This window comes from Festucalex cinctus, chromosome 5 (assembly GCF_051991245.1).
Source record: "Festucalex cinctus isolate MCC-2025b chromosome 5, RoL_Fcin_1.0, whole genome shotgun sequence".
NCBI lineage: Eukaryota > Metazoa > Chordata > Actinopteri > Syngnathiformes > Syngnathidae > Festucalex > Festucalex cinctus.
Genome location: NC_135415.1, coordinates 31500719 through 31519357, shown reverse-complemented (window position 1 = coordinate 31519357; position 18639 = coordinate 31500719). Strand labels below are relative to the sequence as shown.

Below are 18639 nucleotides of genomic sequence, written 5' to 3'. Positions count from 1 at the left end.
TCAGATTTATTAAAATTAAAAATAAGAGCAATGTAATTAATGACACTGATGGTACGTCAGATTTTTTTTCACATTTATTTTATTTTTATTGTAAAGTGTCATGATTACACAAATTACACTTGACTAAATGCCGTAAAACTGGTTGGGCTCAGAAAGAACCCATAAATGCTGAGTTGGATTTATGTTTTTCATCCTGTAGCAGTGGTTCTTGACGTGGGTCCGATCGAAACCCGGAGGTCCAGTGGAGGGCAAGCTCGCTTGGCCATCAGTAGTCGACTTGTGACTGTTGTGATGGTACTTTGTGTGATTACTTTATTATTGTAATCTCATCACATTATGTAAAAAGCAAAAAAAAAAGTGGTCGGACGAATACGTGAAATATACAGTCAAACAGTTTCGATGCCACTGAAACACAACTCGGGCATCTGGTGAATAATTGATTGTTTTCCACTCAAGTGAACAATAAAAACATCAAAACAAAGCAGTGAATTGCCGACATACAGTAACCGAATGGCGTTCTCATTAACCTGTCACCTAATTATCTGGCTCCAATCTGCGTCCTGACAAGCCCCGCCATCTGAACCCTCCACAAGGTTGCGTTGTGTCGTGTCAGCACTTGCCAAGCGCAGTCAAAGCGCCATTAGGTGCCCGGGAAGACAAAGGCGTCTTGCGGCAGAGGTTCCCCCTGCAAGCACGTCCGCAGTGTTCGCCCTGTTAATGCCTTCCCTTCCAATTAAATCTGCAACTGTTAATTATTGTAATTATGGGCACGGGCTCCCGGCTGCCCCCCCCCCCTCCAGCCCCCCCTCCAGCCCCTCCTTCGCCTCGTGCAGAGACGCAACGGGAGCTGTTGTGTTGCTTCAGCGGCGCCTCGTCTCTGCTCCACTGAAGTCCAAGCAGGGGATTTGATGCAGAGGGGGATTGGGTAACAGATGACAAGGGTGACACCGGCGGGATTGTGCAGTTCATCTTGGATAACGTGAACAACACGTCACAGTCAATGGCCTCACCTCCGCTCTCACTCATGACATAGTCGCTAAAATAGAATTTTGGAAATATTTTGCAGTTTGTAGAGATCGTTTTGTTTCCAGGATTGGATGGTAAATGGTAAACGGAATGCTTCCAATATAGCGCTTTTTTTTGTTATTTTTTTTAAACTACACCATATGCTCTTTACAATACATTCACACAACAATGGCCGACAATGGTCCATTGGGAGAAAATTGGGGTTCAGTGTCTTGCTCAAGGAAACTTCGACATGGTCACCAGGCGGGTGAGGATCAAACCCACAACCTCACAGATGGGAGACGACCACTCTACCACTGAGCCATGCCGCCCAGTTGAATCGATACTCATTTAATATACCACAAATATAAGTGGGGTGCGATACTGCAAATTTTGGTATTGATCCAATACCAAGTAAATACAGGTCCAGCTTCGCTGATACCGATTGATACTTTTCGAAAATTATGATATATATATATATATTTTTTTTTAATAAGCAGTTGTATCATCAAATTGCTTAATCACAATGTCCAACATTTAAGTGTTTTTGTTGTTGTTTCCTTTTTAAACAAAGGACAAAATTAGGACACAGTTTGTTGATGAATAAAAAATACTTTATCAATGCCCCCCCCATTTTTTGTTGATAAAATACAATGCAGAAATCCTTGATTTTAATTGGCAGAGTAATTGATTTGTAGATTCCAATGTTTTTTTTAAAGCTTTATTCAAATGTTGACTGTTTTGGTCATCGCACTACGAGGTGCTCAAAATGCTTTGGTGAGTTGAAAACAGATTTGTATTAGTTTTGACTCTTATGGTAATTCCAAACTCTATTTTGTCCATCGGAGAGACGCTTGCAATGAATGCGAAGTGATGTGTTGAGTTTAAGGCGAGCTGAAAACGAGTGGATGGCAGGCCGGCTGCCTGTTAAGTCTGTGCGTGTCTCAGCATCCTCTTTGGCCTGCTTCTGTCACAAGCTGTTGTTGGCGCGGACCTGATCTGCCCACCCACTCCTCGCACTGCACTCTGCAGACCTACTTGTAACCTGCAACATCAGGCTCCGGATGATTCCCCAAACAAGTCTGTTGCGAAGGTGCGTGCGGGGCCCAAGACACAAGAAGTGGATGTGTTTTTGTTTTTTTTTGGTTTTGTGAGCTTTAGCAGTTCTCCCTGAGAATCAAGCTCAGCCGTAACCTGGCTTGCCTCACAGCAGAGTCCTTAACACGCCAAGCAAAGGATTGGGGCTTTACAATTTGGAGCTGAATTGGTTCGTACAAAAGACACTGGGGGAAAGAGCAGCTCCTTCTGCTTCGGGCAATGCAGCCTTTTCGTGAATACACTGCAAAATCTAAATGATGGACTGTCAACTCTCTTGTAGGAATGCCACTGCAAAGAATAATCTCTCTGGCAGTGGATCATGCTTGGCTGTATGCTACCAATGCCGTTTCTTTGTTTATGCGTCCGTGCAGCCTTCACACGCGCGCGGGCCGTCGTTTGTATGCGTGCGCACAAAACTAAAAGATTTTCAAGAGATCTTGAAAGTAAATGTAATGGATTAGTTGTATTTGTTTTTGTCCACCTCTAGTGTTTAAAATAATGAATCAGTCTTGGCGTGACAAAGTTTTTCTTGCAAATCTTGTATGTTTATCTGTGTGTACAAGACCTGCTGTGTGACCTGGTTTCATGCAATCTCCATCCTCTAATTAGGAGGCTACAGAAAGGCTGCAACCAGAGGAGGACTGATTAGTTGCCTTGGGGTGTTTCAGAAGTGGCTTTCAGTGCCACATTTGCATTATTTGCTCGGGGTCTGAATAACAAATCAGTCTACCTTTGCACAAAATCGAGGAAAGCAGCTCAAGACCATCAATACATGAAATATGCAATATAGAAGGAAGCGATTTCAAAGCGTGATGAAATGCAATGTTGTCATACAAGATGTCTGACCGTCGACATTTGAGTACACGGCACTCGATGTTGTGTTGCGCTCTCCAAAATCGGGGCGATTGCCGCTCATTCATGTGACAAGCAGACCTCGTGAACCGCGTCAGCCCCATGTTGACGGCCTGCACCGTCGTCCTGGTGTGTTTTGTGATCTGTAGCAAAGGTCCCGTCCGCTTACTTGGCCCGGTCAGCCATCACTGTACCACTTGGCCGTTTGCCCACATGGAGTCTTCGAGAGCTGGAAACAAAGCGGCCACTCACATGTCCAAATATAAACACGCACGCACGCGCATGCGCGCCTGATCACTGAGAGTGACAGTGGCTCTTGTTTCGGCAGCCCTCCGCCCCCCTCCTCACATCCTAGTTTGTCATGTGGGGTGTCACTTCACACAAATGTCAATGCCACTGCAGGACAGTGATTAATTTTAGTGTGCTTGGCAAAATGTCTTCAAGATATTCATTGGGGTTGTTGTTGTTCCCCGTGCTGTGCCCACGTCGTTGTCTTTACTCGGCGGTCACGAGTGGCATCTTACCCCGCCCTCATTTGTTGGCTGGTTAAAGGCGGGGAATTCTCATCAAGGCGACCTGACCTGACCTGACCTGACCTGACCTGACGGAGATGGTCTTTTGCGACTCATCGTTTGCTGCCTGTTTTCTGTGTTCTGTGGGCGTGTGACGGGGGAAGTCTTGACCCAGCTCTGGCACCGAGCGGCTCCAACATTTCACTGTCAGCACAGCTGATGAGCTTATCACTCACTGCGGTGGGAAATACATCATCATTCTCGACAGGGATTCCCCCGTTTAGGTGGTGCTCTTCCTTGAATCGTTTGACTCCGCGACCACCCAACACGCAAAATGTACTCATCGATTTTTAAACGTTATGGTGTGCATTATGATGCCAGAGAGGCCTTCTGAAAGCTGTACACGAGGATTGAGACACACCTCTCAATGAATGAATCATTCCTTTGGCTTGGGTAAGGTGACTTGGGTTCACATGAATCTTATTTTGTGAAATTTCCAAGGCTCTGGATTGGCCCGTAAAGTCCACAAAGACATACTTGCATGCATTTTGTATATGCACCCTTAAAACTGCTGGGTAAAAAAAAAACAAAAAAAACAACAACAACAACAACAACAACCCAAATTTGGTTAAGAACTGGACCGACACACACTATGTAGGTCAATTTTACCCAGCTTTGGGTTGTTTACTTTGAAAACATCCCAGGTTTTGGGGATATTTTAGACACACAAAAATAATAAAAATAAAAATACAAATTGGAAATTTGGGTTAAATTGATACAAATAGCATGTTGGTCCAATTTGTAACCAAAATTCTTTGTTATTGTTTCATTTACAAAACAATGTCAAAGTTGGTTCAAACTTTTTGAGTTATTTTTAACCCGGCTGGTGACCTCAACTCCATCAAGCAACTTTTATTTGCGTTGAAGAGAGACTGTCAGTCATGCAACGTGACTTCAGGTCTGACAAATGTTCAATCATTCTACGACGTGTACGAAAGCTCCACAAAATTGTATTTTTCTGTCAATGTTTGCCCAATTGCTTATTTCTGGGGTAGACAAAGGCTATGAGCAATGTTCAAATGGCTCCATTTGAGCTCACTCAGCCGAGACAGTGACACACAAAGTTGCTAATGTGCTTTGCCTCCCCACAGTGTGGTATCAGGTATGGTAATTACTCTGCCATTAACATTGGGAATAGTTAACGTGTATTAATGTGTTAATGGAATGTTAATTACTGTACATGCAATAGAGAGCCCGCAGGCAGTCTCAGTTTCTTTGTGCCATGTAGATGTAGGCCAAGGTTTAAAAAAAAAAAAAAAAAAGTCTTTTCAGAACATCAGTGAAAGCGGATCCTTATGTTTCATTTGTCAGAACAAAAGATTTTCAGTGGTAATTTGATCCTGCTCGCAGCTTCTGGAGCTGAAAGTCACTGATGCAGGCGTCTCAACAAAGACGATGATGTAAAGTCAGAGGAGACGTGGAACGCGGCAGTGGTGACACTGGCCCCTTTGTGAAATAAATACTGTAAGCTCTCTGTATTCTCGAGTGTGTTGCTTTGGCAGCCAGTTTTAATAACACGGTGGATTAGAAGCCTTGGATCTCGACTGCCAACCTGGAGTTCAAGCTCACCTTGGCCCAGACCCAGTCACAGGCTTCTTCCTCTTCCTCTTCATCTTCATCCCCCTCGCTCACACTGTCTACTGCGCACCTTTAAGAGAGATGACCTTTGCGAATATTGACAGAAAATAAATTCTCTTTCGATTAGTTAGTTTTGGGAGACCTTTCCGGATCAATGCAATGAGATGAACAGGGTGTCGATATGTGGCTGGAGCCGTGCACTAGCTGGGCGCAGGCTGCATGAGGTCAGGGTTACGTGGAACGAGAAGGATGTCCTGTGGTGGACACAATCGCATCGTGTGGCATCAAACAGCAACGCGCCGGTAAAAACAGTTTTGGGGGGTCATAAATCCGCAAATGTGGACTATATCTCCATGCAGCAGTATATCTTCCCATATGTTGTCTGGTGTTTGACGGTGCAGTCATTGCAGCAGAATGAGGTGGAGGACCCCGACGCTGCCCCTTCCCTCCCGAGCAGGCCGCATTAACCCAGCAGGGCTCTGCCTTTACGGCTCTCCCGCTCGCACTTCGCTGATGAGAGTAAACAAGCAGCGGGCCAAAGGTCATCTAAGCCCACAGAATAACGGACGGCGCAAGGGAAGGGGAAGTGGGAGGAAAGGAAAGCGGCCCGAGGCAGCCCGTGGATCACTGTCACTGATTCAAGCAGGGAGTGATGAACGAGACAACAACATTTCTTATATGGCATTCAAAGCTACATTGACTAGCAAATGTTTACTCGTATCAAACTGCAAAAGCTGTATCAACGAAAAAGAACCAGCTGTTGGAAACCCCACATTGTTTATTAATAACTATTCAGAGTTGTTGGCCTTTAACCTGTCTATGTTTGAGATGTCCTACACTGTGAGCGGTCAATGAACGCTCCTCGAATATAGAGCTGAATGCGAGTGACATAAAACTTCACAGTTATGTATCACACATTTATTAATAAGAGTTAGTTTAATCACTATAATGCCCTTGTCAAGTGTTTATTGTACATTTTATATTTGTGTGTGATGATGTGTCAGTTAATACTAGTTAGTAGTTTGGCAGAGTACTGTATGCTAACTAGCCCAATATGAATGTGAATTGTTTATATGATGCATTTGGTCATATTTGATGACCTAATCCAGTGATTTGTGAAGCTTAAATAAGGACAATTTCGTCTGGTGTCACATTTACATCACAGGTCAAAAGCTCCGTGTATTGAAAAGCACTGGACTTTGGATCGATGCAATTTGATTTGGGAGGGTTATTTTGATTTCAAAATGTAAACCAGCAAAATGGTGTGGCAAAAACGTGTCATATTAACAGAAATTGGACCCAAATGCAGGGGGCAACAAAAACAGGGCAAGGCAGGGATGCAAGTAAAATGGGGGATTTCATTCAGAAAAAAAGGTAAACAAGGTACTATGAAAAAATACAAATTAACAAGGTCAAAAACAAACTATAGCGACAAAAACACGAGGGCAACAAGGCATGGCATGGACAACATGGGATGACTTGACAGCAACAATGACTCAACAAGAAGTGAAAGGAAAGCAGGCTAACTAAATACATATGGTAACGAGAAAACAACAGACACCTGGGCGAGATACAAGAAGCTGATTGGTCAACACGCTGGGAAGGGAAGACGCACTCAGGTGGACGTGCTTCGACATAACGAGACAAGAGACAAGGAATACGTGACAAATAACCAAAAGAAAACAAAATCCCACCCCCACACAACCAAAACATGACAAAAATGTTTAATGTGTGAGCTTAAACATGTCAAAAGACTAGCATATAGCACGTTAGCTTTGGTTTATCTCTGGTTGAACAGACCACAAAAAAATAAAAATAAAAAATCAATCGGAAAACGAGTACCTTGCCACTCTAAAATATAACTAGCCAGAAAACATCATACGATCCTCCATTTTACCATCACTGACTGATAGAGATGGAAGATCATAGTTTCTCCTTTTGCCTCATCCCACAGAGAGGAAATACACCAGCTTTATTGTTTCAATGACAAACGACGCTGATTTCGTTCTTTTTTTCTTTTTACATCATTAAATGAGTTCTGGTAATTAAAAGAGCCATCGTCATTGGATCTGTGAAGTAACGAGAGCAGTTATGGATTTTTCATTCTCAAGTTGCGCCGGCAAAGGAGGTGCGCCAAGGTGACACGGCTCATGCACCGGATAAATCCCACTTTGACTGTGGAGCTGGATTAACCCAAACTTGTTTTAATACCCATATCGTCAGACCCAAAAAAGATTTGTGCAGGCAAGCAGCATTTCAAAAAGTGACTATGGCTTTGCAAGTTACTATAGAGATTTGTCAACCACACCGCAAATTAAAGATATTATCTGGCTGGAGTCTATTTGGAGAGATGATGCCGAGTTGCGACAGTGATTCTGCAAATGCAAGCGTCCCCAACAAAGATGCAGAGACACACATTGCACTGTTGTTATTCCTTCATATTTGCTATTTTCCCGCCATATTTTTCTAATCTCGACTTCAATGGAAGACAGACGCATGAAACGTGTGCGTGTGTGTTATGAATGAGCTGCCGGAGCCGATTGCGGCTCAAATCCACCGTCGGCGGACTCCTGCGGGGCGGTCGGCTTCACGGGCTAGCAGAGTAATCATTTTTATCCTGCTGATTTCCCAAATAGAAATGGACATGTATGATAAAAATGTCACGGCCACTACGCATGTCAGCGGACTAACAGGATTACATGTCACTTACGAATGTCGCGCTCGGTTTTCCTTTGCCGTGAATGGCCACGTTATTGCACGCACGGACTTTGCGCTAATATACGGTGAGAGACGAGTAGCTCTTTATGGTGTGTGATTATTTAGTTTGAATGAAACTAGTGATTTATGCCCATTTAGTTGAAAAATTCCCTCAGCTGCATTTCCCCTGGACACAGAGTGAGTAGAGTAAAAGTGACAACTGGGTTTGCTGTGGAAATGTACACCGCGTCCCAGAGTTATATTTAATATACCTGACATGAAAAACGTGCCGAGCTACCTGCAACAGCCAGGAAAAGTGCAGCCTGGGAAGCTTGACTTGAATCTGAGAGCGAGTAGGTACCGAATTAGGAAAATAGGAACCGCGGCGGCAGACAAACCACCAGCTATTAGAGCATGCTGAAATATATCAACATTTGAATCGTGTGCCATTTTTGTGTGTGCGTAACCTGGAACGGTTCCCCCTCCACAATGAGAGCTTTGGGTGTGAGGGTTGTGCAGCTGCTGTATGATGTGGACGGGGTTTAGCGGCGCAAGCGGCATATTGTCCACATGCTTGGCTTGGCTGTGCGAGCCTGATGGAGCCTTGTCCCGCATCTCAATGTCTCCAACACAAATAGCCACATTCATCCACTCCTCTCACACCATTACACCTCAAAGACTCGAAGCCGGCCAATCCATAAATAGAGGCAAATTTGTTTTTCACTGACATTGCCGCTCAGCAAAATGTGGAATCAACGCTGGAGTGGATACAGATGCTCTTTTTTAGTTTGTTGTTTACTTTGCATTTGGTTATTGAGAAGGCCAAATTGAAAACACACCTTTTCTTTCTAGTGCTCAGATACACGGGCTCAGTCAGCCAGTCAGTCAAAGGCGTCTGTGATTGCGTGCTTGCCAGCTGACATAATTACTCTTCGTATTTAGAATCCAGAGGCCAGTCGTATCTTAATGTAGCTGTAATGAGCTGTTTCAAATCCTCCAATTGTGAGAGGGATTATTGAATTGAAACAACTTTGGCAATCAGAATGTTTGAGTAGACGCTCATTGTACTATTGAGTCCCATTTTATAGAATTATATGCTGTCATATAGCGATGTAACGATATCCAAACATCACGATGTGAAATATACGATAATTCTCACAATTTTGTGGGGAGGTTGGCGATACAAAAAAATTGTAAATATTATTATATATAAAAATATATGAAAAAACAAACAATGTTGTGATTTTTGTACATTACAGCAATGCATATAAACAACCTACGATCTTTAATAAGTAATATTGAGGCATTTGCTAATCGAATCACGCATTGAGTTCGTCCACATATTGACTCACTTCACAAGCATATTACGTGCGTCTTCATCTGACCATTAGCGTAGATTTTAAACATATAAGGGTCAAAACATGTCTTGCACAAATGGAAACCAACCCGACTTTTAACAGATGTGCTGCTTTTAATATTGTGATATGACGACGACGATATATTGTGGCAGTTTGAATATTTCGATATCACGATATTGCCGGTATCGTTACACAGTGTTACGCTGACTAGGGCTGGGTTAAAATAAATCGACTAATCAAATCAAATCGATTTTTCTTTTCATAGCTCAATATGAATTCATTAAAACCTTAAATTCATCCTTTTAATACATATTTTCCCCTACAAATTCATGTGAAAATATAATTTTACATACAGTGAAAAATAATTTTACTGAAATTTAACTTTTTTTTGTATCTTGCTGTTGTCTAGAAATTTTAAAGTATTTTTTATACTTACAAAAAAAAAAACGAGTACTCGTACTCATTGTGTTGTTTGATTTTATATAAAAATTCCTGGCATCAAAGCTGCACAGCCAGTTTGTGCAGCTGTGCATGCATGCTAGCTACTGGGTGATTACAACCTACTGACAGACCGGTGAGACAGAGAACAGCAGGGTCTGATTGCATGAGCAGAATTAATGAACGGACACTTCACATAAAATTTATTGGGCACTCATTGTCCTCCTAAAAAAAAAAAAACAACGCTGAAGAATCAGTTCTGCACTTTCAAATCTTAATAGCAAAGTAAAAGTAGAAAAACAAGCAGATATATTGCCAAGTTCCTGACATCCACTGTGTCAAAAATGAGACACGGGAGTTCTAGTTTTCTGTTTCGGATCTCTTCACAAAGTAGGAGTGCCACTTCACAATTGAGCATTTGTCAGTTTGTGGATGTTGCTGTCATGTCAAGCTCACCGTACACCGTGTGCACTGCCGTGTGTAAATAAAAGAACAGGCTTCGACACGGGCGACAGCAACACTCCGCATTCTCGGAAAGCGCTGACTGCATACCTGCGGGGTAAACATCACACTGGGGCAGACCACGTCGACGTTATACTTTTAATTGTTCTTAACAGCTACGTCGGCTTGAATCAGCTTCACATGCAAATATGCTGTACATACATGTGCAGTATGGATGTACTCGTTTTTCCAGCTCGGGCTACTTCTGTCACAACATTAACACCCCGATATCATCGCAGCTGTAATTTTTCATGCAAAACAAGCCTTTCCCATATTTGGTTTGTTTATGTTGTTCGGCTCCGCCTAAAGGGCACCTCTCAGCAGGGTTCCTAAACAAGTGTTTGTTATACGCATGTCACCGCATCGCTTCTCCCTTGTCTGTGTGCTGCTGCAGGGCTCAGCATCCGGGGCGCCCAGGAGGAGGACCCGCCAGACCCCCAGCTCATGCGTTTAGACAACATGCTGCTGGCGGAGGGCGTGGCGGGACCAGAAAAGGGCGGCGGATCGGCAGCCGCCGCAGCTGCAGCCGCTGCCTCGGGCGGGGCGGCTGACAATTCCATTGAACATTCCGACTACAGAGCCAAGCTCACCCAGATCAGACAGATCTACCACACGGAGCTGGAGAAATATGAACAGGTAAAGGATGGTCGCTATTGTCTGGCCCTGGCATCAAGGTGACGGTGGATGCCGTTTTACATTTAAGGATAAAAAAGGAAATGTTGCTCTATTTTCGAAACATTCAAAACAACCACCATTACACACAATGAAAACAGAAGAAGCCCCAGAATTCAACCTTGTGGAACACCGTACGTTACAATCATTTGAGTCGTGTCTTGACCTCCGCCGAACCTGTGAGACTGACTAACGGAACCGCTGGTCAACAGTCCCTCAAAGCAGGAAGACTCTCAGCTTGAAGCACCCTCAATGTAATTTCCAACACCTTCTCTTGACCAAGGTGCTGACTCAAGATCAGGATTTGGGTGCTACACGGTCGCGACTGAAGCTACATCCAGCGCTTATGATACTTTTTGATTCCCTGAAGATGATTCAATGGAAAGTAATCAATTTCCATTGCACAAGCCTTTATTTTTAAACCAAAAGCAACATCTAAAACATTAAAAAAAAAAAAAGAATACATTTTTTAAAACGTGCTTCATGAAGCTTCATTTTCTCAGAAATTTGAAGAAAGCAAACCGGAAAGGACCAAGCAAGATCGATTCAATGATTATCAACTGTTTTGGTCAGGAAAAGGTCTCAGTCATGCTAGTTCTCTTCATGTGCATGCATTTATTTATTTTTTGTTAATAATTTAAACCATATCAGTTTTGAAGTAAACATGGACCAGGGCAACAAAAACATGCACTGACGTGATCAAAATAATGTCGTTTTGCAATCCTTTGTCCGCAAATGCACCAAATTGTTCTCCAGATTTGTCACGACGCCACACCAATTGATTTTGGCGATGTGAAATTGCTGTTCCCGGGTAATTAGCAATTAGTAATTAAACAAATTGATATTATCGGAAATGACTGCCAGTTTCGTTTTCCTGAGCAAAAAAAAGAGGATGTGTTAGTGCAATATAGACCATCCGAACACTGAACAGGTTCTTAAATGCATTCCAAAGCTAATTAGCAAGTAATTTTCAAGAAACAGAAAATGAATGAATGACTGTATATGTAACTGTAAGTGAACTTTGTCTGGTAAAAGTATGATTATGCCACCTGGTGTTTTGATCCTTTCATTAAAAAGAAACATTATGGTTCAAAAAAAAAAAAAAAATAGATGATGTCACAGTAATGCTTCATCTTGCCAGAGAGGTAAATTGGACTTAATTTACTGTCAGTGAGTGGAGGTGAGTTTACAGGGGCATGTACCACTTTGCCTGGAGTGAATGCATCTTTCTTAGGGGTCTTTCCAGGTTTTAATTATCTAAATGTAAATACTTAAGCAATTTTACTCAGAGTAATGAGCTAAAGTGTGCACTGCATAAATGGGTTATTCTAATTAATCATGTATGAATTACTGATTTAACGGAAAGCTGTTTGAATTCACTCTGCGTTCGGCCAAAGCCAAATTGCAAATTGACATTTATATTCATACACGACTTCACCTATGATGTCAAAGTAATATATAAACACTGGACTCACTTTAAAAGACGAGCTTTCATCTAATCAACTCCTTTCCTATATGAAAAATGTGTACAATTGTGGAGGAGCAATCAAAGGGCTTTTTGGAGTTGGAAAGAGCTCACGAGTGTGACGTTTACAAAAGCGACCGGCTTCCTTTGTCTGTGTTTTTACTCGGCAGGCGTGTAACGAATTCACGACCCACGTGATGAACCTGCTGCGGGAACAATCTCGCACGCGGCCCATCTCGCCCAAAGAGATCGAGCGCATGGTGGGAATCATCCACCGGAAGTTCAGCTCCATCCAAATGCAACTCAAACAGAGCACCTGCGAGGCCGTCATGATCCTGCGCTCCAGATTCCTCGACGCAAGGTTATTGCCATTCATCTTATTCAACTTTCACGTTGACCCATAGAGACAAAACGTTGGGCCGCAGTTCTTACGTTTACCGTACAATTCTGTCAATAACACCGCCCCAAAATCATATTTAAAGTAACTCTGTGTGGAATTTTTGGGGTTTTTCAATCTTCATTCATTTTAAAAACCCACTATTAATAATTTCAATAATATGAAAAAAATACCCATATACGTATAGCAAACATAGTACTTGATGGTCGGCTTGTGAAGTGGTCTCTCTGAGGCACCGTAGTGCGCGTGCTTCAAAATGCACCTGCTTCGAACTAAGTTGTTGCATTCTATTAGTTCACCACCAGATGGCAAAATAATAATACTACACAATGTCCCTTTAAGGTCTTTCAAATATTCAAGTTAGTTTTGAAAGTTTTGCTCTTCGCTGTACACTCTTTTAGTAATTTTCTTAAGCTATTTTTTTTAATACTTTTGAACCTTGTTAACTCTGTAACTGTTTTTAAATGTCGCACTTCTAATTACAGTATGTGAAGCATATTGTGTAAATGTGTGTGAAATGTCCTAGAAATCACTAATCCTATTTTCATTATTTTACAACCCTTTGGCACTATTAAAATGTTCAGAATCCGCCTAGGTACTGCTAAATATCTAAACAATGTGGAAAATGTTCAATTCTTATGAAACCCCTTTTACAATACCCCCCCTCCTTTCCATATGGGATTTATTTTAAAGTGTGTTAATGATGTGATTTTATAGTCGGGTTTTTTTTCCTCACAAAAAAAGTGGAAAATCCTACAAAACGTTTTGAAATATTATTACCTTCTAACTGAACTACTGTCCAAGGGGGTGGGGAGGTGTGATATTTGTTTTTGCACAACTCACAGTGGCAATTCAGAACATTTGGGACTGAAAACACATTGCAACTGCAAATAAATACATAAATACTATAATAATAATAATAATAATAATAATAATAATAATAATATTTTTCACACGCTTAGCTCCAAAATGGAATTGATGCTTTGTCTGTTTTTCTAGCAATCTACAAAATTGGTGTTTCATACAGTAGACACATCCACAAAACGTCACCTTGCCCGAGTTAAGACATTGTAGGATTGTGAATTTCCCAAAAAGAATTCGACAAATGTTTTGCCTGACTTTTTTTCCCAAAGTCATTCTTTGTACAATCTGGACAAATTGGGCCGTTATAGCGGAGATGCATGATTTGAAGAATCTTTGCTCCCTGCATGATGATTTTTCCAGACAATTACTGTATGTCCCCTCCCACCTGAGAACAAAGTGGACTGAGGGTCAGGTCATGTGTAAAGCAAACGTCGAGCAGGGAAATGTGCAATTTTGCAAGGCTCGACACAAGTTTGGGCCAAAACAAGCCGAGCGGAAGCACATTTGCTGCCCGCCGCCTGCGCCGGGTGCAGCAAACACGGCAACAAATAAGCAAATGCTGAAGAACGTGATAAGTAGTGCCCTTGGGAGGGAAGCGGACCCAGATCTAGTTAGAGTTTGCTTGTTTCTGCTGGAGATCCCTGGGGCTGTGGCACTTAAGGAACAATGCTCAACCGCGCATGCCGTGATTTCTATAATGTACCGAGATGCACTCCGACTGGGCTTTGCGCTCCATCACGAAGCCCACCCAACCACTGCGCTAAACTCCGCACATTACACGCTTGGACTGGAAATTGCAGAGCAACCGACCAAATGAAACCTTGGATGTGTTTGGTGCCGGCGTGCGCGTTTGTTTGTGTGCCTGCTTGTCAGCGTGTGGGTGGGAAGCCGCTCTTCCAGTACAGTATCCCGCTCTGCTCCTCGGGGCCCTTAGGGCCCGCCCATTCCTCGTCATTTTCACCATTTATGCGCGAGATTGATTGCGCAATTTGCGTGATCCAAATGGATGAGTTAATGCCGGTGGCGCTAATAGGCTGGCCCCGGCCTCTCTCTCGTTTTGCTCCCCACTCAGGCGGAAAAGGAGAAACTTCAGCAAGCAGGCGACGGAAATTTTGAACGAGTACTTCTACTCGCACCTCAGCAACCCTTACCCCAGCGAGGAGGCCAAAGAGGAGCTGGCCAAGAAGTGCAGCATCACAGTTTCCCAGGTGGGTAGCGCGCATCCCACATCGGGAAGCCTAGAGGGACCCTTACCGCGGGTTACACCAGCGAGACACGGCGTCCTCAGCTAACCTTGACATTGTGACTGCCTAATGATGCTTCAGTCAAGGCAGCCTGAGCAGGGCCGCAGGGAGGGGAGGGCCATCATCTTGGCCTCAATCAAAGCACTATGCTGTCCTTCCTTAACTGGCCTTCTCCCCTGCCATCCAACTGCCCCTCCACACTCATTGCCATCCGCTACATGTGCTCTCTTTCCTGCCTGTCACTCACATATATATCATTCTCGCTGCTAAACACCGTAAGGGGATATTTTAAGACCCTTATCTTTTTCAAGTTTACAAAATCCTTGTTGGGTGTAAACCGGAAGGCAATACCTCTCACACCTAACATGGAAATGATTATTGCGCACACTCGCCTGCTATTTCCTGCTGACTAGCATCTCCACGCTTAACACAAACAGACTTTATTGTTCTATGCTCGTCCTCGTGAGGCACGATATCAGCGAGACATGAATCTATAACGTAACGATTCATCTGCAGTGTTTTGTTCTGTGTGGGGAGGGGAGTGTTAAGGGGTATATTGAGTGTAGTCATGAAGAGTCAGATACTGTAAAAGCCCATTCTTTTTTGCCTTCAGGGGGTGGGAAGCACCATCACAGTATCTCAGGTATGTCATAACTTCTCCTGATCCACTGTTTTCATTTCTTTGTTACCTCTTTTGTTTATGTATGTAATAGCCACCTCACTGCACAGACTCCCTCCCTCTCACACAACTAGATCATTGCTAATGTTATTATTAATTCAAAGAGGATTTTTAAAACTGTACAATTCACATCCCACCTTTAAATTGCACACTTCCATTGACTATTTTGGTCAGCTCATATTTTACAAGCACACTAATTTTCTCATCATATTTTGTGTGTACAGACTATACTATAGTATGTGTCACATGCTATTTTGCATTTACTCTTGTTTTCTTGTTGTTTGGCATCAACAGGATGTGTGGTGTTCCGAATATCCACCTTTTGTCCCCTTACACAATCACGCCGCAACACTTAAAGAAATGGCCACCGGTGGAACTTAGCTTCCTTTTCCGAGACCGCCGTGCCCGTCCTCATGAGAACAAATCAGTCCTTGCAAGAATTAGAGTGCCTTTAAAAATTCACTTGAACTCATCGCAGGCCCCATTAGTGGCGCGCTCCTCCACAAACAGAGGCCGCGGCAGACATTACTATTGACTTATTCTTAATGCTTTAGCTCATTTTAAGTGAGTAGCAAAATGCGAGGCTCACCCTAATGCCTCGTGCACCCTAAGTGTGTTATCCCTCACGGCACGGCGCCGCAGCTTTGCACGCTCACAATCCAATCGCGGTGGCGACTGCGTGGGCTTAGTTAAGTCATTCATCAAAATCCGGTATTCTTTTTGCTGGCTTTGCTGATTATTCAAACGGTTCATCAAGTAAAAACCATCCATCGTGAGCGGTCTGCCAATATCAGTCGGAAGCTTTGCTCGATACATCACTGCTGACGAAACACCCTGCGTTCATGTTGACATTTAAATGCTTTCATCTTTTCTTTGCCACAATGCACCTTTGTTTTAGGATAATATTAATAATCTGAAAATTAACAATCATTTCATTTTTTCTCTCTCCTGAGCCAGACCCAGTGCATTACATGATTACATTTAGAGCAATGGCTCTTCAGCTTGTTGGACTTATTAAACCTCACCGGGTTCCTATACACATTCACCGAACCCTTCTTTCCTGAAAAATAAAGTTCAATGTTTGTTTGTTTTTTTGTTTAAATTCAAGACAAATGTAAAGGTTTTAGTTGCGCTGGACTGGAATTGCTAAACTTGGCATGCACATTATGAAGTTAGGATGCTAACTCCCATCACTCAAGTCCATATTTATACAGCATTTTACGAACTTTGCAAGGCCCACAGAATAGTGTGTTCTATTGCTTTAAAAGAATACAACCTACCAAAAGAAAGATTAGAGCCTCTTCTTTCATCAGGAAAAAAAAAAAAGTATATTTATATCTGTTTACGTTTTGCAGCAATTAGCATTAGAATATAGCTAAGTTTAATCAATATTCACATTCCTGGTGAAAACACTGGCAAAAAGAGCTTGTTGCAACATGGCCCTGGCTGATCTCTTATACTCTACTGCCACCTTCTGGCCACTTCTGTAATTACTACCATTGCTTTAAGCCACCTCATCATGTCAGAAGCTGCATCAAAGCTTTCTCTATGTTCTTGTACAACAAATACAAATAAAAAACAATAAAAACGTGTAAATACGTTTTTTGGAGTGAAGGACAAAGTGATAAAAACGTGTTTACACGTTTCTGGGTTTGAATGAGTGGAACCAAAGGGCAGCAGATACAATAAAAACAGTAGAGGCCCCAGATTTAAACACTGTCGAACACCAGATGTTCCGTGAATACCCGTGAATTCAAATTGCACATATTCCAACTTTTTTTTTTGGTTAGTATGTAGGATAATAAAGAAATCACACAATATACCATCACAACAGTCACAAGTTGACGACTGAGTGCACCAACGTCCCTGATAGGCAAAGCAATTCAGCGTGATCACCTGCAGCCAATGACGGCCAAGAGGGGCGCATCGTCACAAATCGTTTGAGTCGTCGGGTTTGTGTCTTGACTTGACCGAACCCCTGAGAAAAACCGACTCACTGAACCCCTGCGGTTCAATCCAGCCCAGGTTAGGAACCACTGATTTAGAGAAATAAAGATGTGTGCTTATGAATTTCACTGATGGAAATACGAGTCATATGTATTTGTATCGAAAATTCAAGGTCGTCCAAAGTGTCACAGACTGATCATGTGCTGTCATTGATTCGTGAGGATTATTGATTCAATTAGAGCATAACAGCTTCTCGGCCTCTCAAAATGTGGATCAACTCTATTGTGCTCTTGCAAACAGCCCACATGCTCATTACACCATCGCTGGCTTCAAGGCTGCTGATGTCAGGAATTCTCCTGTTCACGCCCTTACTTAGCAGTCCACTGGATGCGTGGCCTTCTCCAAGATGGAAGCGAATTAGTTCTATAGATTAGGTTGTGATCCACACCTTGCGTTGCTCGATAGCAGGCTGACCCGGAGAACCACTCAAGCCGGTGTTCAATGGGCAGGAGAAGAAAATATGTGACATTTAAGGCTTTGCCTCACGATGTGCCTCTTCAGGTTCAAATAATCCTATTATACGTTATCACAAAGGAGAGGCACAATTCAGAAATGGATTAAACCTGAACTGTAAATACTTAATATTCACATTTGACCGGCAAACTGATTAACATGTTCGCTATTCCAAGGTAAAGTTTTAGTGAGACAAGAACGATAATTTTAGTAAAATATGCGATTTCCAATTTGCGTAGATGACATCATTGCAAGCCACTGGAAGCAGGTTAAGCCAAAAGGATGAGAGCCAGCGCTTTCATTGCTTCCAATTAAACCTTGCTTGTTAGTTTAACCTCTAGGTAAAGCCATCAAACAATTGATGTCAAGCTGCCGACAGTGGGTCTCGCCTGAATGGTCATTAATTTTAATTGCTTAGATATTAAAGATTTAGAGCGTAGAGACGCGCAGGATCGAAATGATCTGTTGTCCTGCAAATCCAGTCACTTTTTATGCCACAACATTGGCTGGCTGCTGGGGATATTAAAATTTAAGCGCATGGGTGGAAATGAAATAAAGCGTCATTAGGGGCAGCTGCTCTTTGGCTGGTCCAGCGCTGGGCTGCAAGGCCAGCGAGATGAAGTGGAGTGGATGGGCTGGAGGGGTGCAGCAGCGGCACAGCAATGAGACACTCTCATTTATAGAAGCATGCATCATCTCATCATTATTCTGCTCTTATCACAGAAGATTCGTACGACTTTTTAGGCTCTCGCTAATGTT

General features: G+C 42.7%; 1 protein-coding gene across 9 annotated transcripts in view; it reads left to right on the top strand.

The window, feature by feature from the left end:
- The window catches only part of pbx3b (pre-B-cell leukemia homeobox 3b), a 65909-nt gene that overhangs the window by 39953 nt on the left and 7317 nt on the right, over window positions 1-18639 (top strand). For 5 of the 9 annotated variants that reach the window (XM_077522079.1, XM_077522085.1, XM_077522082.1 and 2 more), the window contains exons 3-6: window positions 10494-10735; window positions 12407-12597; window positions 14570-14705; window positions 15355-15384. In XM_077522079.1, coding sequence (XP_077378205.1) covers window positions 10494-10735; window positions 12407-12597; window positions 14570-14705; window positions 15355-15384 — 599 coding nt within the window. The remainder of the gene's footprint in view (window positions 1-10493; window positions 10736-12406; window positions 12598-14569; window positions 14706-15354; window positions 15385-18639) is intronic. The other 4 variants (XM_077522081.1, XM_077522080.1, XM_077522086.1 and 1 more) reach the window with 1 other exon arrangement.